This window comes from Ranitomeya variabilis, chromosome 5 (assembly GCF_051348905.1).
Source record: "Ranitomeya variabilis isolate aRanVar5 chromosome 5, aRanVar5.hap1, whole genome shotgun sequence".
Lineage (NCBI taxonomy): Eukaryota > Metazoa > Chordata > Amphibia > Anura > Dendrobatidae > Ranitomeya > Ranitomeya variabilis.
Genome location: NC_135236.1, coordinates 125930202 through 125951279, shown reverse-complemented (window position 1 = coordinate 125951279; position 21078 = coordinate 125930202). Strand labels below are relative to the sequence as shown.

Sequence of the window (21078 nt, the reverse complement as noted above, 5' to 3'; positions counted from 1 at the left end):
TGTGACATTACTTACTCACAGAGTACAGTGGCCAGAGAGAACCAAACGGCTTATCTGTTTTGGAAAAGAGAACTTTTCCGAAACGCGTGGGTCATTTGGTTGACACAGGTTACCGTACTCTCTAGTTAAGTAAAGTCACACGCCAAGTCCGGGAACATAAGCATATAATCACCAGGGTCGATAACGTCCTGAGCGCCCTTGCATCTCCATAAACAGCCTGATCGAGGAGTAGACCCTTGTTCGTTGACCTTGGATGATTCCATTACAATGGATTATTGGACATGGGGCGATTCATATTCCCTGTTGCTAGACAGACAATATCCACTTTCTGCAACCTCATCTGCATATCACTTTGAAATTACATCCGGACAGTGGCACAAGTGAGACCTAAAGTCGCAGACATTTCAGCAATTAATTCTTAGAGTTAACTTAGGTTCAGCATTGCCCCTTTGTGAACGTAGAGATGATTATTTTCCCTCTTTTTGGCAGTATATCTCTCAAGATGTGATTCATACACAGGTTCTTTGAATCTAAGCTGCAGCCACACTGATAGACGTCAAAGGCACTAGGGTATCTTCTTGTTTTATTGCTAATTTCTTAAAATTTTTTACAATCATTCACAGTTTTATCTCCATGGCTTCTGTTCAGAACTAAGCCAAAACAGGCAAACGGAGGTAATCAACTCATCATGGATCTAATTTTATAGTAGAATCCGGTTTCCTTTAGGGTTAACGTATATTTGGTATAACCCTGCGGACTGCTTTTTTTTGTGTTTTTTTATAAATATATATATAACTGTGTGACTATACGTATAGTTGTATATTAGCAGACATACACAATACAGATAAGCTTGTCAGTCATACATCTGGGATCTGGAGGAATCTAGAGACTAGCGTTGCAGTGTAGAGCGGCTTATATAGTTCCTACAAAAAACATGGCTTCTAGTAATTTTATGTGGGTCAGATGTATATTGTCTTCTCGCCTACAGTTGAAACCTTGTTTATTGCTTTTTAAGAGCAAGATTCAGAAGACAGTCATTCAACTGCTGAAGATCTGGAAAGCAGGAAGTCATTCCAAGACCAAAGGAGTCATATATCTCACCCGAGCCCCGTACACACTGACAGAGGTAGGTGCTATCTCTAGCCCCGCGCAGTATATCTTACTAATGTAACATCCTCACACATTGTGAATGTTCCTTTCCCACTTGTCGAATAAACGAGCAGTTTGTGCTCTACCTACCATTGCCATAAAATGTGCGCATTACCCCATCTTCCCGTTTAATGCCCACATTAATAATACATCTTTGGCACTTGGTATTCACAATCGATAGACGGAGATTTAAATCAGCAGTAAAACAGCTTGTCCCCTCCAGCTTTCACCGGATAAATATTTAAATAAGTAACTCAATTGTTTAAAGAATAACCTTTCATGGGAATATGGATCTTACTTGAGCATGCTGCTTTCTACAAGACGTTTCTGCACCAAAACTATTGGACTTTGCCTACAGTAGCATTCTAGGTCTAGACCACACGAGACAACTTTCATCGATTCGATATTAAAAATTTACGGTATCAAAAACAATCGAATAAAGGAGCAAGAATTTCCTTAAAGGAAAAGACTGATGAAAATATGCAGTCATGTTCTCTCTAGCACGTGTATTCTGTGCAAAGCTGACGGAACAACCGAGCAGCAATTGTCTAATATCTCATCCAATGTAATGTACTAATGTAATAAAAAACTTAATGGTATTCAACATGTTTATTTTTTAATGAGTCTTTATTACAAACTTTATAGTGAGATCATTTGCATTTTATAAATAGTATTGCTGCTATAAAATAATTATTAGAAGATATTTGTAACTTCTCATATCCTGGGAGTTTTGAACACTCCGCACATGACCCCCCTCCTCTTTGCCGAAGTTTGGGAATCATTTCGGCTTACTTGTTTTCACTAGAGTTGAGCAAAAAGGTTCACAGGACACTGGTTAAACAGCCACCTCGGATTCTGTGGCCGCCGGACCACAATGGTATGTTCACACGTTGCGTTATCTTTGTCTGCTCCAAAAAGCGGAGTGGTGGCAGGAAAAATGCTGCGTTCAATACTCTTTTTTTTCACATTTTCACTTGTGTTTTTTTTGCAACATTTTTGCATTTGAACGGGTGAAAAATGCTGCAAAACGGTAAAAATATGCGTTAAATAACAGCATATGCATCAGATTTCAGAAATCTCATTAATTATGCTAGTATTGTAAAACACTGCATATTTTACTCACCAAATACGCTGCGTAAAAAACGCTGCCACGTGTGAACCTACCCCTAACCCTGCGAACCTGATCTTACCTGCTGACGTCCCTAGTGCCTCGTCTGATTAGTATGTTTGGAGTGACATCACCTTTGCGGTGTGACACATGGATGACAGCCATTCGTAGGGCTCTGTTTCAGTGGCCACAACATGTCCTGCCACTTCCTTTAGGAAAAAATGCAAAAAGGTGGAAATAAGCCTCACCGTGTGATATATGAAAGGTTGCTCCTCACTGCTGTAGCCGGAATCTGAATCTGATGACTGCCGAAAAATTCTGAAAAAATAATTATTTTCTTTTGTTTCACCCTAGTGTTCACCAAATAATTGCCAGATCATCTATGAGGTTTTTTTTTAGGCTTTTAAGATAATATTGCACTTAATTTATCACTTTTCACTTTAGTTAGTGACTTTAAATTTCATTTATTAGATTTTATTTGCTGGCTTGTATATGGAGTATTTTCACAAGACATTTTATACTGCAGCATAAAGTCTTGCATATTGTTTTTTTTCTTATATTTTATTTTTAGCAAATGAGTGACATCATTTTTATACAATGGTCTTTTTCCAGTTACATTAACCCCAGGATACAATATCTTTAATTACATTCAATGGTTTTACTTTGGACTTTAAAACATTTTATCTACATTCAACTTCCAGTGTCACAGACAGCTCAGATCTGCGGCACATGTGAATGACCGGATGATGCAGCCAATCAGCACGGTCACTATAATCGCCTGTATTAGGCTGGTTTCACATTTGCGTTTGTTGCCGCAGCGTTTGTACCGCATGTAAACGCATGCGTCGTGTTTTCCTATATTTAACATTAAAAACGCATGCGTTTTTTTTGTTCGCGTTTTGCCGCGTTTGACGACGCATGCGTCGTCTCGTCGTTTGCGGCTTGGCGCGGAAATGCAACATGTAGTAATTTCTAGAGGCGTCTATTTGCCGCCAGGAAACACATGCGGTCAATTGCGCAAGGATTGCGACAAAAAAACGCATTGCTGCCTATGTAAACGCATGCGGTTTTTTTCACATGCGTTTGGTTGCGTTTTTGAACGCATGCGTTTCAATTGAGAAAAACATGTCTAGACACTGATAAGCCACCCCCCACCATCAAGGTGATAAAAGGGAGGGTGTGGACATTTGCCGGTCACTTCTCACCAGACTCTGAAGCAGACGAGACACAGACAGGCTACATCTTGGAGGAAAAGACCCTGAACAATGTGAGTATATCCTAGCCAATGCCTTTATTTTCTATTTTCTGTCTCTACATGTCCTAATTTCTGCCAATTCTTTCTTTCTACATGCATCAGAATGTCTTCTTCGGATTCTTCATCTGGTGAGGAGTTTCGGCCAGGACAGTCGGAAGTGGAGCATGTCCTCAGTGAGATGAGTACTTGCCTCGTCAGATTGGTAAGTATTCACTGTCACATCGACACATGTGACAATTTGATTTAGGATGACCTAATCGAAAATGACCTCCTTATCACCCTGGCCCAGGAGCGAATCCCGTTGCACTCGAACAACATCACGATCCGGTGGTTATGGAATGAGGTGGCCCAAGCGATGTGGGATGGCTGGGACAACGCCCCGACACGGGTCCGAGCTGCATTTGGTAAGTATTGCACTGCAGTGTGAAGCAGCAGAGACCTTGGTCGTGCTCACTCAACTGTGTGTGATGAAAGAAACTCTCAGGAGTTTCTCTCATCACACACAGTTGTGTGAGCACGGCCAAAAGTCCTTTTTCTGACCACAATTTTTTTTTTAACAGTAGCCAAAGTCAAAACACGTTGGCGTTCGATGAAGGACCACTTCAACAAGGACCTGCGTCAAGAGAGCTGTGTTCCCAGTGGTTCAGAAGCGAGGATCAGACGCTACAAATACCATCGAGTACTGTCATTCTTAAGACCGGTCCTTGCCCAGAGAACGTAAGTATTTATCACGTGCATTAGGTTGTATTGTATTGCCATAATCTGTATTTTTAAATTCCACAGGATTTTGCGTCTGGTAAATTTTTGATATTAATTTTCTTTTTCCTTTTTTCACAGCACATACAGCACGACTGTCGGCCCAGGTTCTGGAGCGGTCCTTCATCCGACAGCCACGGACCCGTCCCAGCCATCCAGCAGCGCAGCAGCAACTGGGCCTTCCACACTAACTGGAGACCAGGGAGCTGGTCCATCAGGTCTTCCCCTTTCGCAGTCCTCTTCCACTGCCCCCTTTTTTTGGGCTCATCCCGGCAGCGGCAGAGGGCTTCGGACAGGTCACTCATGCCCGAGTTTTTGCACTTGAGCTCGGTTTTACACGATGCGATCAAGGCTTTGGGTGACCGAATGGATGCTTCGCATAACCTCTTAAATGCACGTATCCAGGAGGTCAGCAAAAGCCTTGATCAAGTGAAAGCCGATCTCCAGAGGCCAGCACATCATTTTTTTAATCAAATTGAGCAGGGCATGTCGGAACAACTTCCTCCTGATCTCCAGCTGAGTGTCATGCAGGCCTGCAATGCTGCTTACGTGCAGGCTATGCAGCAGAGTCGGTATTTTCAGCAGACAGTGGGGGCATATCCACCTGTGCCTTCACTGTCACGCTTGATGTCGACCTCTGCAGCATCCCACTGCACGGCCATCTCAATTCCTTCCACAGCCGGACACCACTACAGTACCACCACCATGCCGAGTGCAGTTGGACATCCCACCGCCACCACCATGACATCCGCTGCTCCTGCTTGGACCTCCTCCACTGACACCATGATGCAGCAGGACCCTGGCATGGCCTTCCGTACCGCCACCTCCACGATGCAGCAGGACCCTGGCATGGCCTTCCGTACCGCCACCTCCACGATGCAGCAGGACCCTGGCATGGCCTTCCGTACCGCCTCCTCCACGATGCAGCAGGACCCTGGCATGGCCTTCCGTACCGCCACCTCCACGATGCAGCAGGACCCTGGCATGGCCTTCCATACCGCCACCTCCACGATGCAGCAGGACCCTGGCATGGCCTTCCGTACCGCCACCTCCACGATACAGCAGGACTCTGGCATGGCTGCACGCTCTACGAGCACTATGGACTCTGGCATGGCTGCACGCTCTATGAGCACTATGGACTCTGGCATGGCTGCACGATCTACGAGCACTATGGACTCTGCCATGGCTGCACGATCTACGAGCACTATGGACTCTGACACAGTGCAGCCGGACCCTGACAGGTCACCCACCACCACGCCACGCCATATGAGCCCACCAAGACCTCCCACAACCAGGCAAACAAAAAAGAAAACACAAAAAACAAACAAACCGAGGACTCTTAGCATTCCTCTCCCTTCACATCCCAATGTGTCTGTAATGTCAGGTTTGTCTCACCCTTCCAGTGCGTCTGAAGCCTCTCATGTGTCAAGCCCCATCCCCGAACTTCCAGACCCTTCTAGTTTCATTGCCCCTTCTCCTGCCACCTCTGCGTCGTCCACGGTTAGCCAGGCCTCAGTACTTCACACCCCCCGTTTACATCACTCTACCCCAAGCCGGCGCAGTAAAAAATAATTTTTTTCCAGTTGTTAACAAAATAAAAAAAAGTTTGATTTGCCACAATTATGTTTGGTTTATTGTGTCTTCTGCCGCCGGCAACACACACCGTGCGCCATGAAACTTCGCCACACACAAATTTTTTGGGCCACATCATATCTCCTCTAGTTAAAAATAAAAAGACTGCAGCTTTATGTGTCTTTAGTATACAGATATGAGGTGGCCCAAAAAATATTACATGTATCTCCATAATCTCTTTTGGTCTGTGCTTAGTGTGCCAGTCTGAAGAGAAAATGGTGGTAATACAATGCAGACCTCTACTGAACAGGTCAGGTGTCAAAAAACTCATTAGTTATGACACCTGACCTGTTGATTAAACAACTGCCTTGTATAACCACCATTTTCTCTTCTTTATACATAATCTATTACACACAAATTGAGGGGACAATGGTGGTCACACACTACATATCTATGCTCACATGCACAGGTGTCAGAAATAGTGAATTCATGAGCCTGTATATGTTTATCATGAATTCATTATTTCTGACACCTGACTTGATGACTATAGATAGTGTGACAGTGATTGTCTCTTCAGCTTGTGTCCAATGGATACAGGAGAAGAGAATCATGATGCAATGACGTCAACAAGCTTACCAATAAAGCAACATGGCTGCCATTACTAGTAGTATGTGGCCAGTGTTTTATATCAGTATTTGTAAGCCAAAACAAGGAGTGGAACAATTAGAGGTAAATTATGATATTAACATAATAACTAGCACCTCTGCTTTTATCACCCACTCCTGGTTTTGGATTACAAAAACTGATATTAAATACAGATCACATACTGCCTGTTTTAGGACAGCCTGGGTTTGGAGAGGAAAAAGATAGGAGACATGGTCAACTCAACCAAAACTAAAGTTTATTAATGAGAAATATTATAAAGTTTATTAATGAGAAATATTATTATCATTGTAGAAAATAACTGGTACATATCGAATTACAACAGGACTTTTACACAACATTGTCCTGCCATGAGACACGTCCAATATCTGAATCAAAAAAGGCCGCAAATTGGTCCCGCATGTGGCCAACGGCTGCAGTTGACCGCAGCGGGTGATGCTGGAAATCGGGCAGTGGGTGTGCAACTGGTTCATCCAGTTCAATGTTGGGTTGCTCCTTAACCATTATATAATTATGCAGCACCACACAGGCTTTGACCACCTCGTCGACTGTTTCCACTTTTAGATTTATGGCTGATGCAAGAATGCGCCATTTAGCAACCAGAATGCCAAAGGTACACTCTACAGTTCTTCGGGCCCTGGTCAGTCTGTAGTTAAAGATCCTTCTAGTGTGGTTCAAGTCCCGACTGGAATAGGGCTTCAGTAGGTTTTCACACATCTGAAAGGCCTCATCCCTAACCATAACAAATGGCATCGGTGGTCCTTGAGTGTTGAGAAGAGGTAGTGGCGGGGGAAAATTGAAATTTTTTCCATACACACGACGGCCCATATCCGAGTTCTTGAAAGTCTGCGAATCGTTGCCACGGCCAAAAGCTCCAATGTCCACGGCGATGAAGCGACAGTTCGCATCGGCTATTGCCATGAGTACAGCAGAAAAATATTTATTGTAATTGAAGTACTCCGATCCTGTTCTGGCTGGTTTGATAATGCGAATGTGCTTTCCATCCACCGCTCCTAAACAGTTGGGGAAATCACCAACACTCCAGAATTTCTCCGCAATTTCTAGCCACATGTCCAAGGTGGGTAGGGGTATAAACTCATCCCGGAGTACATTTCACAAAGCCCGGCAGGTGTCCGCAACTAGCCCGGCAGGTGTCCGCAACTATCCCGGACAGGGTGGATATTCCAAGCCGGTATTGGAAGTGGAGGGATGATAAACTCTCTCCGGTGGCCAGAAATCTGTAAGAAAAACAAACACAAAAACCATTACAATCTATTCTTTTTATGGTGTGGTTACGCTAAAGAAAGAAAGGAAAATACACAAAAAATACATGTCAGAAAACAGTAAATTTGGACTATCATTGGTTTAGATTTGGTACCTTAATGTAACCAGCAGACGTTCCTCGGGTGGAATCGCTTTACGGAGCTGGGTGTCCTGTCGCCGTATGGCTCCTTGGACACGAGACAGCAAATCCAGGAATGAGTCTTGCGACATTCGTGTATATTCCTGGAATTTCTCCGGGTTGGCATTAAGCTCGGCATAGAGCGTGTGGTAGGCTCCACGGCTCTCACGTAGTTCGATAATGGGGTGCCTCCAAAAACGCCTACGTTGTCTCCTTCTCCATCTTTGGCGATTTCTGTCTTGCTCCCAAGCGAAAGCACAGGCAAGAAACAGTTTGAAGCTGGAATCCAGGTTGAAATAAAAGCTCTCCATGCGAAGATCCATCATGACACAGGATACAGTAGCAAACTGTTAAAATTTCAGTAGCCCTAGGGTCTATATATAGAGATCCCATAATACACGCCCTCTGTAGTCCCATTGGCGGTGTCTGGTTATCTTGATTTTTCTCTTGTGAAATTTCTCATCATGTGCACCAAAAATGCAAACGCATGAAAAAAACACATGTAAATGCGTACAAACGCGGCGTTTTTTTACCCGCATGCGTCAAGGCATGCGTCAAAAAAACGCCGCGTTTGTACGCTTTTACATGCGTTTTTTCCACCACTTGCGGATGCGTTTTAAATGCTGCAGATTTAAACGCAAATGTGAAACTAGCCTTAGTGATGTGCATGCACTGATAAGTATCAGCACCTCCTGCAGTACAGTGTGGTACTACACATTCTGTACAACTGTATATCAGTGTCAGGAGGAGCTGCTGCTATTGGCACCAGCCTAGGGCGCCTCCATGTTGTTCATCTGGCATCTACTGTACTGGACCCTGAAGAAGCTCCCGTCCTTTACATTGAAAGTGGTATATACTGTAGCTTCTAGCATTTTTTTCTGCCTTTTTTTTTTATATAAGGTTCTTCTTTATTAGTATCAGATTTTATCTTTTTTATTTATTTTTTGGGTCAAAATTTGTGGCTTCTGAACTAATTTGTAACAGTGAAATAGAATTATATTCTAAACTTTCATTTTAACTTGCAATCTTCTTCCCAGAGCCAATTAATATTGTAACCCGAGGGAGCCCGGTATTAATGGCAGTATGTGGGTGTTTGCTTCATCTATTACGTGTATTTTGGATTGTGCTGTTGCTCAGACTTTGAGTCATCTGTCTAGTGAACAAATCTAGTAGACGGAGAAATAGTTAATATGATTTAGTGCCCATAGTAATATGCTAAGGTTTCCTCTGCTGGGAGAAATCCCACGTGATGTCAGACGTGGTGTAACACTAATGTCTGTATCAGGGAATGACATATTAATCAGTACGTCATTAGTAGGAAACGGATGACTTGGGTGTGAGCTGGCCATAGACTGAGATTATCATTAATGAGATAAACTATTTTGTTATTATGATGATGGTTATGTTTATGGGACTTAAAGTGATCGATTCCAGCTGATGGAAGTCTGTTAAATTAGTCATACGTGTATTATCTGAGCTTCAAAAACGGTGTTATTACAGTAGCTTCTTAATTATGGTTGTTCTCATTGGTGTGTCTCACAAAATTAGAATATCACAAAAAAGTTAATTTATTTCAGTTCTTCAATACAAAAAGTGAAACTCATATATTATATAGAATCATTAAAAACAGAGTGATCTATTTCAAGTGTTTATTTCTGTTAATGTTGATGATTATGGCTTACAGCCAATGAAAACCCAAATGTCATTATCTCAGTAAATTAGAATAATTAACAAAAAACACCTGCAAAGGCTTGCTAAGTGTTTAAAAAGGTCCCTTAGTCTGTTTCAGTAGGCTCCACAATCATGGGGAAGACTGCTGACTTGACAGATGTCCAGAAGGCAGTCATTGACACACTTCACAAGGAGGGTAAGCCACAAAAGGTCACAGCTAAAGAAGCTGGCTGTTCACAGAGTGCTTTATCCGAGCACATTAATGGAAAGTTGAGTTGAAGGAAAAAGTGTGGTAGAAAAAGGTGCACAAGCAACTGGGATAACCGCAGCCTTGAAAGGATTGTTGAGAAAAGGCCATTCAAAAGTTTGGGGGAGATTCACAAGGAGTGGACTGCTGCTGGAGTCTTTGCTTCAAGATCCACCACAGGACATGGACTACAAGTGTCGCATTCCTTGTGTCAAGCCACTCATGACCAATAGACAACTTACCTGGGCCAAGGAGAAAAAGAACTGGACTGTTGCTCAGTGGTCCAAGGTGTTGTTTTCAGATGAAAGTAAATTTTGTATTTCACTTGGAAATCAAGGTCCCAGAGTCTGGAGGAAGAGTGGAGAGGCCACAATCCAAGCTGCTTGAGGTCTAGTGTGAAATGTGGGGAGCCATATCATCTGCTGGTGTAGGTCCACTGTGTTTTATCAAGACCAAAGTCAACGCAGCAGTCTACCAGGAAATTTTACAGCACTTAATGCTTCCCTCTGCCAACAAGCTTTTTGGAGATGGAAATTTCATTCTCCAACAGGACTTGACACCTGTCCACAATACCTGGTTTAAACACAACAGTGTCACTGTGCTTGATTGGCCAGCAAACTAGCCTGACCTTTTGTCAAGAAGATGAGAGACACCAGACCCAACAATGCAGACGAGCTGAAGGCTGCTATGAAAGCATCCTGGGCTTCCATAACACCTCAGCAGTGCCACAGGCTGATCACCTCCATGCCACGCCACATTGATGCAGTAATTGATGCAAAAGGAGGGCACCATAACAACACTGTGGTACGGCAGCATAATAACACTATGGTAGGGTAGCATAAAAATACTATGGTAGGGCAGTATAGTAACACTGTGGCAGGGCAGCATGATAAGACTTTGGTAGGGCAGTATGATAATACTATGGTAGGGCAGTATAATAACACTATGGTAGGACAGCATAATAACAATATGGTAGGGCAGCATAATAACACTATGGTTGGGCAGTATAATAACACTATGGTAGGGCAGTATAATAACACTGGTAGTGCAGCACAATAACACTATGGCTGGGCAGTATAATAACACTATGGTAGGGCAGCATAATAAGACTGGTAGGGCAGTATAATAACACTTGTAGGGCAGTATAATAATACTGTGGTATGGCAGTATAATAATACTGTGGTAAGTCAGTATAAGAACACTATGGTAGGGGAGTATAATAACACTATAATACTATGGTAAGGCTATATGGTAACACTATTGTAAGGCAGTATAATTACACCATGGTATGGCAGTATAATTTCACTATAGTAGGGCAGTATAATAAGACTGTGGTAGGGCAGTATAATAACACTGTGGTAGGGCAATATGATAAGACTGCGGTAGTCAAGTATAATAAGACTATGGTACCGTCGTCTAATAACACTATGGTAGGACAATATAATTACACTCTAGTAGGGCAGTATAATAAGACTGTGGTAGGGCAGTATAATAATGCTATAAGAGGGCAGTATAATAACACTGTGGTAGGGCAGTATAAGAACACTGTGGTAGGGCAGTATAAGAACACTGTAGTAGGGCAATATAAGAACACTATGGAAGGGCAGTATAATTACACTATAGTAGGGCACTATAATTACACTATTGTAAAGCAGTAGAATAACACTATGGTAGGGCAAAATAGAAAATTAGAGTAAGGCAGAATAATAACACTGGTGGGGCAGTATGGTAAAATTATGATAGGGCTATATGGCAACACTATGGTACTGCAGTATAATAACACTGTTATGAAAATTTAATAGCACTTTGGTAGGGCAGTATACTACTATGGTAGGGCTAAATGATTACACTATGGTAGCACTATTGTAGGACAGCACTATGTTAGGAGATTATGGTAGGACAGTATGGTGGTACTATGGTAGAGTAAATAATCATGTAATGTACATAGTGTGAGATAGCAGCACAAATAAATATATTTAAAGAGGTATAAATAAATAGAACCAATCCCCATATCTCACAAAACATATGAAAGAGTTAGTCTAGGCATTAGTGACGAGCGAGTATGCTCGTTGCTTGGGTTTTCCCAAGCACGCTCAGGTGGTCTCCGAGTATTTGTAAGTGCTCGGAGATTTCGTTTTTGTTGACGCAGCTGCATGATTTACAGCTGCTAGCCAGGCTGAGTACATGTGGGGGTTGCCTGGTTGTTAGGGAATCCCCCACATGAACTCAGGCTGGCTAGCAGCCATAAATCATGCAGCTGAGGCAAGGAAAACTAAATCTCCGAGCAGTCACAAATAATCAGAGACCACCCGAGCGTGCTCGGGAAAACCCAAGCAACGAGTATACTCTCTCATCACTACTAGGCATACAAAACATCAATAAATCCTATATAGAAAAATGCACAAATAGCTAATGGTAATTTAAATTAATCCTTATTAAATTGTTAAAAACAGAAGATAAAAATGTGAGTCACTCAGGTGGAAAGGTGACATGCTTGAACAAAGATGGGCAGAACCAGGATACAAATATCAATATAAAGAAAGTCTAGAATTATGAAAACAATCCATAGACCAAAGATCAAGTGTTTAATGTAAAATAATACTAAAGTAGTCTTGAGCTAAATGGAAGTGATACTGTATGCACAATGCGCAAACAAGTAATCACATGATATATCTAGGTAATGTACCTGTAAGCTGCCCACTTATTGGCATGGTGCCCACCCCTACACTCGTTTTGGCTATATCTTTCTTCTGGTGGTGAGTAGTATAAAAAAAACATGTGATGGCAGTATAATAACACTACGATAAGGCAGTATAATAATATGGTACGGCAGTATAATAACACAATAAGGCAATATAATACTATGGTAGGGCAGTATAATAACACTATAAGGCAGTATAATAATATGGTAGGGCAGTATAATAACACTATGAGGCAGTATAATACTATGGCAGGGCAGTGCAATAACACAATGAGGCAGTATAATACTATGGTAAGGCAGTATAATAATACTATGAGGCAGTATAATAACTCTATGAGGCAGTATAATAATATATATAATAATATAGTAGGGCAGTGTAATACTATGGTAGTATAATAACACTATGGTAGGTCAGTATGGTATGGTAAGGCAGTGTAATACCACTATGGTAGTGCTGTATGGTAACAATCTAATAGGTCAGTGTAATATCACTATGGTAGGGCTATATGGTAACATTATTGTAGGTCAGTAGAAATAACACTATAGAAGGGCCATAGGGTAACACTATGGTATGACTATATGGTAACACTATGGTAGGACTATATGATAACACTATGGTTTGGCTATATGGTAATATTATGGTAGGGCATTATAATAACACTATGGTAGAGCTATTTGGAAGCACTATGGTATGACTATATGACTATATGGTAATACTATTGTAGGGCAGTATAAATAACACTGTGGAAGGGCTGTTTGGTAACAATCGGGGGGAGGGGGCAATACGGTGGATCAGTGGTTAGCACCGTTGCCTCCCACACTAGATTGTGAGACCCGATGGGGACAGTACTGGTAACAATACGGTAGGACTATATGGTAACATTATGGTAGGGCAGGATAAATAGCATTATGGTAAGGCATTATAATAATACTATGGTAGGGATATATGGTAACACTATGGTAGGGATATATGATAACACTATAGTAGGGATATATGATAACACTATGGTAGGGATATATGGTAACACTATGGTAGGGATATATGGTAACACTATGGTAGGGATATATGGTAACACTATGGTAGGGATATATGGTAACACTATGGTAGGGATATATGATAACACTATATTGGGGATATATGGTAACACTATGGTAGGGATATATGATAACACTATAGTAGGGATATATGGTAACAATATGGTAGGGATATATGGTAACACTATGGTAGGGATATATGCTAACACTATGGTAGGGATATATGGTAACACTATGGTAGGGATATATGGTAACACTATAGTAGGGATATATGGTAACACTATGGTAGGGATATATGATAACACTATAGTAGGAATATATGGTAACACTATGGTAGGGATATATGGTAACACTATAGTAGGGATATATGGTAACACTATGGTAGGGATATATGGTAACACTATGGTAGGGATATATGGTAACACTATGGTAGGGATATATGGTAACACTATAGTAGGGATATATGGTAACACTATAGTAGGGATATATGGTAACACTATAGTAGGGATATATGGTAACACTATGGTAGGGATATATGGTAACACTATAGTAGGGATATATGGTAACACTATAGTAGGGATATATGGTAACACTATGGTAGGGCTTACATTGTTGGCATCATGGTTGGCAATATACTGTGTATTTGAGGTTATTTCCTTTTTGAATGGGTATCCCAAAATCATGCCAAGACAATTGTATCTTTTCTTGGTAAAAAGGCTGTGAGACCCATTTTAGACTGGAATGTATGTGAATGATAAGACTGCTATAGAAATAAAATATCAATATTCCTTATGAATAAATGCTTGATCTCACGCATATTGCAAGTTCTGACCATTTCTGGCCCTTAAGTCGGGGTCAGACAAGTGTATGAAAAATTATGCGAGTTTCATCCAGAAAACACATATGACTGCATCCATATTGTCATCCATGCGCCATCCATGTGTCCATTTTTTACATCCATGCGACATCCATTTTTACACACCAGCATTTTAAAAAGTACGTGATCCAATACAGTTTCTTAGATTAACAATTGCAATGTATCCGTAGTATCTGTAAAAATCAGGTGCCACACAGATGATCTGTATGAATACTGATTTCATTTTTTTGCGCCCCTTTAGACGTTTGTAGATGATTCTCATTCGATACTCAGAAACTCAGTCCGTGTGAAAAAACATTTAACTGGACAGCCCTATTGAATGACATTGGTCGTTGTGCTGTACGATCTTTACTCAGACAGCACACGTCTGTATAACACTAGTCTGAATGAGCCCTTATATTGCTTTATCTATTTAAAGGTTCTCAATGTAGCATCATTATATTACTATGTAGATACAAATGTTAACATCTATCATTGAATATTGCTGTTTGTTATATTTCCCATATCCGGTGTCTGATCATTGAATATTGCTGTTTGTTATATTTCCCATATCCGGTGTCTGATCATTGAATATTGCTGTTTGTTATATTTCCCATATCCGGTGTCTGATCATTGAATATTGCTGTTTGTTATATTTCCCATATCCGGTGTCCGATCATTGAATATTGATGTTTGTTATATTTCCCATATCCGGTGTCTGATCATTGAATATTGATGTTTGTTATATTTCCCATATCCGGTGTCTGATCATTGAATATTGATGTTTGTTATATTTCCCATATCCGGTGTCTGATCATTGAATATTGATGTTTGTTATATTTCCCATATCCAGTGTCTGATCATTGAATATTGCTGTTTGTTATATTTCCTATATCCGGTGTCTGATCATTGAATATTACTGTTTGTTATATTTCCTATATCCGTTGTCTGATCATTGAATATTGCTGTTTGTTATATTTCCCATACCCGGTGTCTGATCATTGAATATTGCTGTTTTTTATATTTCCCACACCCGGTGTCTGGGACAAATCCCTTTCACATCACTGTTAATCAGTTCAGACAGTTATTTTAAGTTGCCATAGTTTCCACTTAATATGCATTGGAATCATTGGAGAGGGAATATGGTTTATTATAGGCTGCAGGATACAATTACGTTTGTTTTTCACTTCCATGTAATATTATGTGGATCATAAAGGTGATTTTTATAGTCGGCATTAGTCTTACAGTTCTCGCTTATCACAAACAGGAGAAGACAGTCCAATCGATGTCACTGGGACCCAGTTTGTAGAAAAAGACATTGAGAACATGGCAAAAGGTGAGTGCAGTCTTCTGCTGCTGACCAAACTTGTATTGTTGCAACCAAGATGTAGGAAGACATAATGATAAACTGTATAGAAACTGTTCATGTCAGTCAGGGTAGAGACTTTCTGTGATACCTCAATGTAATGCAGCCATGTAGCATATAGCACTGCTACTGTCCAGAGTTTTCTTTTAAGGCTACAGGAGCGAATAAAAAATAGTTCTAATTTTTCACCCAGAAGGGTGGGACGATTTTTCCTCACTTGTCATTCATGTGTTGCCCGTGTGCAGTTAGTTTTTTTTTTGCTCAGCGGTAGTGATGAAGCGATGGCCGGGGGACCACCACGGTGCAGGAAGACTACTGTACACAAGATGAGGTGCAAACAACAAAGGGTAGATTTATTGGGAGGCAAGGAATGAAGTGGGTGAGGAAGATGCAAACAGGGGTATGCAATGGCAAGAGACACTTTACAAGACTTATACACTTTATCTTGTCCGTAAAATAGCACAGTGCTCCAGCTATTACAGACTCAAAATATGTCTCACAAGCAAATTTAAACAATAAACAAATAACGATGCTACTCTACATATAACCTCCCTGGCCTTTACTAAGCAGGCCACACGGCTGCCGTGTACTGACTACTGAAGCCTACACTAGGCCCTAACAGGTGCACCAAACAGGAACAGACTCACGGTGATGTTGGGGACTCAGGTCCAGTCCCAGGGGGGCCCCCAGAAGTCTATTGTGATGGTGCGCATGGCTTTCTGTCAGCTCTGTGAAACGTGGTCTTCTCCTTGCTTCTGGGTCCTAGGGATGCTCCTGGAAACTATAAGTCCCTTTCTCAGTATCTTCGTGGCTTCACAAACTAGCTCAGAACAGCCACCTTTGCTGTACCCGGAAAAGTCTTGCAAATTTCACAAGTACACTACGTCCCAGGCTGTGGGACCTTTCTTGTAGCAAACAGCACACAGTTCTCTCTGTAGCAGCTTCAGCTCACACACGCAGTTCAGGCTCAACTCCTCCCCTTATTCTAGGGCAGTTCATCTTCACAATCTATAGCAGGGAGAAGCAGAACACTCCATCACACCAAACAAGGGGGTGCTGTCTCTTAAAGTGGCAGCGTGTTACTGTCCATAACAGCACCACCCTCTTACATGCCTCCCTTCTTAATGATGGTCATCCTCAGCCATCACAGCATCAAGGTCAAAGCGTAATGAAGGAACGTGCAATGCGGAAACAGCACCTATAGAGGAAGCAACAAAGTTGGAAAAACAGACAGAGCACACTGTTCTACATAGCGGACTGGTGGGACCCCTGCATTAGACCTCTTGGATCTCCGGAGCTCTTGGCTGTCAGGCAAGGCTTGACTATCTTCCAGAGGAACACTTGCTGCAGGAGTCATCGTGGGCTCTTGTCTGGTCTCATTCTCGCGTGGCGGTACTGGTACATCCATGGGATTACCGTCTCTGTGCGGCTGAGGACCCCCTACATCAGGGACGGTCCACCACTCGTTATCGATTTCACCATAAGGCATGACAGATTCAGGAAGTGGAGTAGCGCCTTCAGGCGACAATGGCATAGAACAGATCTCAGACCGGCAGGGCCTCAGCATATTTCTGTGAAGTACTCTAGGGGCGGACGCCCCACTCTCAATTTGCACCTTGTAGACAGGGCCATTAGCATACACTCGCTCGATTACTCTATAAGGCTGTACTTCCCATCTCTCACTTAGTTTTCCCTTGGGGCGCTTCTCTCTGACTAATACTCGGTCTCTGGGTTGGAGTCGTAACTCTTGAATCGGTTTACGGCCTGTATGCTCTTTTTCTTGCAGCTGCTGACCCGCCAACCGCCGTATCGTTTGTAGTCGTTGCCGATGCTCTTTCACCCATGAGGTGACCGTTCACTCCATCAGCTCCTCTGGCTGTTCCAAATTCAGCTCAATGATCTCCCGTCCAGCTCTTCCAAGCAGTAGATAGGGGGTATAACCCGTGGTGGAGTGGACCCGATTGTTGTAGGTCCAGACCAACTCTGGCAGGTAGTCTGGCCAACACGCCTTCTTATCCTCCTCCAACGTTCTCAGCATTTGAAGTAAGGTTCGGTTGAAGCGTTCACATGCTCCGTTGCCTTGAGGATGGTAAGGGGTGGTACGGGACCGCTCGATGCCATACATACGATACAGTTCTTCCATCACCTTGCCTTGGAAACAAGCGCCTTGGTCGGAGTGGATGCGCTTTGGGCACCCATACACCCGGATGAAGTCTTGACAGATGGCTCGCGCCGCCGAGTCTGCAGTCTGATCTCTAGTCGGGGTAACTACTGCGAACTTGGAGAAATGATCAGTCATCACCAAACAGTACTGTAGCCCCCGGGCCGAGTGTCCCACGAGGAGATAGTCGATCATCAAGACTTCTAGCGGCTCCTTAGTTTGTATGGTCTGGATGGGTGCTCTCTGTTCGGTACGCTTAATGAGGTCGCATACTCGACATTGACGGCAAACCTCTTCCACCACAGACTCCAACCGGGGGCAAAACACATATCGCTGTAACCATTAATAGGTCTTTGTGGGCCCAAAGTGAGCTCCAAATTCGTGGGCTTCTCTAGCTACTTCTTGAGCCATTCTTCCTGGGATGACCACCTGCCACCTTACTTCCACATCTTTTGGCTGTTGTCTCTTGCGATATAACACTGATTCTCGCACTTCCAGTCTATCCCACTGGTGTAAGATACTCTTCATTTCAGCGTCCAGATCATCTCTCTTGTTTGCCAGGCTTCCGCTTCTGAGTTACCCACCATTTCATCTGTCTCAGCCCTTCGTCTTCATCCTGAACATGTCCCCATTCCTCATTGGTTCTCCCCAGGGACCGGGGTAGTGCTCAGGCCTCCCTTCTTGACTGGGCCGCAACCACTGGGGGCTTGAACTTATGAAAATCTGGGATCTCCTCCTCTTCGAGTTGTTCATCGAGATCCCCCGCTGGAGTCTCCACAGTCACTCTTCACAGCCCATCAGCATTTGCGTTTTCGGTAGCAGAGCGATAACGGATGGTAAAGTCAAACTTGGCTAGGCGAGCCACCCATCGTTGTTCTAAGGCCCCCAATTTAGCATTCTCAAGGTGGGCCAGGGGATTATTGTCTGTTCGAACTTGAATCTTGGTCCCTGCCAGGAAGCCCGCAAACTTCTCTGTCATGGCCCACACCAGGGCCAGGAGCTCTAACCGGAAGGAGCTGTAATTGTGGGGGTTTCTTTCGCTGTCTCGCAGGGACCTGCTGGCATACCCGATGACTCTCTCATGTCCATCCTGTATCTGAGAAAGTACGACACCGAGTCCATGAAGGCTACCATCTGTGTACAACAAGAACGGTTGATCGAAATCTGCATAGGCCAAAATCGGGGCTGAAGTAAGGGCATTCTTTATAGCCTGGAAGGCCTCATCTTGTCTCTGGGCCCAAGGGATGTACTGGGTCTTCAGCACTCCGGCGGTCCCCCTCAGCAGCTCTTTCAGGGGACCCGCCACCTTCGCGAAGTCTTTGACAAACCGGCCTTAGTACCCGGCAAACCCCAGAAAGGCCTGAAGTTCTCTCACCATGCGAGGGACTGGCCACATCTGGATAGCAGCCACTTTTTCTGGTGAGGGTAGAACTCCATCTTGTGACACTATGTGGCCCAGGTACTCGATCTCTCTCTTGAAGAGGTGGCACTTCTTTGGCTTCACCTTCAGGTTATGAGCCCGCAGTCTTCCGAGTACCTGTCCAAGCCGGGCAAGGTGTTCTTTGAATGAGGCCGAAAACACAATGATGTCATCCAGATAGATCAGGGTAGCCTCAAAATTTAAGTCTCCCAAACACTTTTCCATCAGCCGTTGGAACGTGCCCGGAGCATTGGAGAGCCCGAAGGGCATCCAGTTAAACTCAAACAGTCCCATAGGGAGGATGAAGGCGTTTTTTTCTCTGTCTTTCTCTGCCACGGCTACTTGCCAGTATCCGCTTGCTAGGTCCAGGGTGGAGAAGTACTTGGCTTTCCCCAACGCTGTCAAGGATTCCTCGATGCGGGGCAATGGATACGAGTCTCGAACAGTGCAGGCATTGAGTTTCCTGTAGTCTACACAGAACCGGATGGTCCCATCCTTTTTCTTGACGAGCACCACCGGGGCTGCCCAAGGGCTCTGACTACTCTGCACCACTCCTGAATCCAGCAACTGCCTCAGTAATGTTTTCACCTGTTGATACATCTTGGGCGGGATCTGCCGGTATCGTTCTTGAATTGGACGAGCTTCTCCGGTCGGTATCTCGTGTGTGATTGCTTCAGAACAGCCGAAATCCTCGGCGTGACAGGCGAATGCGGCCTGATGTTCCCACAGCATAGCTTATATTGCTTGCACACGCTCAGGGCCCAGAGCCTTCACATTCACTTCCATTTGAGTAAGGATGACCCGTCCACTCCACTCCGGGGATGGCGTCTCTTCGGCCCCCACAGCAACTGCTAGGGTCCACCCCGCACCTTCTTTTGGCGATAAATACATCTCCTTATGACTCACCACTTCACCCTTATGTAGGTACACCAGGGCCAGATCTGTCCCTCATGGCAAGGTGACCTCCCCGGGGCCCACATTCAAAGCTCTTATGGGGACATGTCCTCGCTGGACCACAGCTACTGTACGAGCTATCATGACTTCTTGGTCCACTCCTCTGCCTACCACAGGCTGAACAATCACTTCCAACCCGTCAAGGTTGCGATGCGTCCCCACTGGAAGGTATACTATAGTTTCTCGCTCGGGAGGCAGGATTACAGGTTCTTTACCAGGAGCCCAGATGACCCCTACCGTCTGATAGGATGGCACACTCTTCTGCGTCCCACAGATGCGGATCAGTCGTTGAAGAGCTTCTTGAGTAGGCTTATGTGTAGTAGCCTTCTTCCAATATCCAGGTCCCCGTTTGGTAAACATAATCTGATCGAGTTCATGTAGGATATTCATCCCCAGTATGACAGGCACATCTTCTTTGATAGGCTCAGGGACTAGCAGGATCCCTTTTCTCCCCACTTCTTGCCCACAGATTCGAATATTCATCCACACGACCCCTGTGACCGGGATCGGTTGTTGGTTGGCAGCAAACAACCGGATCATTGTCTCTTTTTCTGGCTTGGCCAGGGCCTGGAAATGCTGCTTGAATTACGCTTCTGGCATCGTTGTCACTTGTGACCCGGTATCTACCAGGCAATCCACTAGAACTCCCTCAAATTCAGCACGTAGGATGGGACTCCCAGCAATCAAGTGTTTGTTATGATATGGAGCAGCCTCTCTCCTCGCCTCCCCCGCAGAGTGCTGCACTACTGTGGGGGTTGGTAG

The 21078-nt window shown here is 43.7% G+C and overlaps 1 protein-coding gene across 1 annotated transcript in view; it reads left to right on the top strand.

The window, feature by feature from the left end:
• SKOR1 (SKI family transcriptional corepressor 1) overlaps window positions 1-21078 on the top strand; it is a 66815-nt gene that overhangs the window by 33811 nt on the left and 11926 nt on the right. Inside the window, exons 4-5 of the mRNA XM_077263249.1 lie at window positions 1016-1126; window positions 15683-15751. Of these exons, the coding sequence (XP_077119364.1) occupies window positions 1016-1126; window positions 15683-15751 (180 nt within the window). The remainder of the gene's footprint in view (window positions 1-1015; window positions 1127-15682; window positions 15752-21078) is intronic.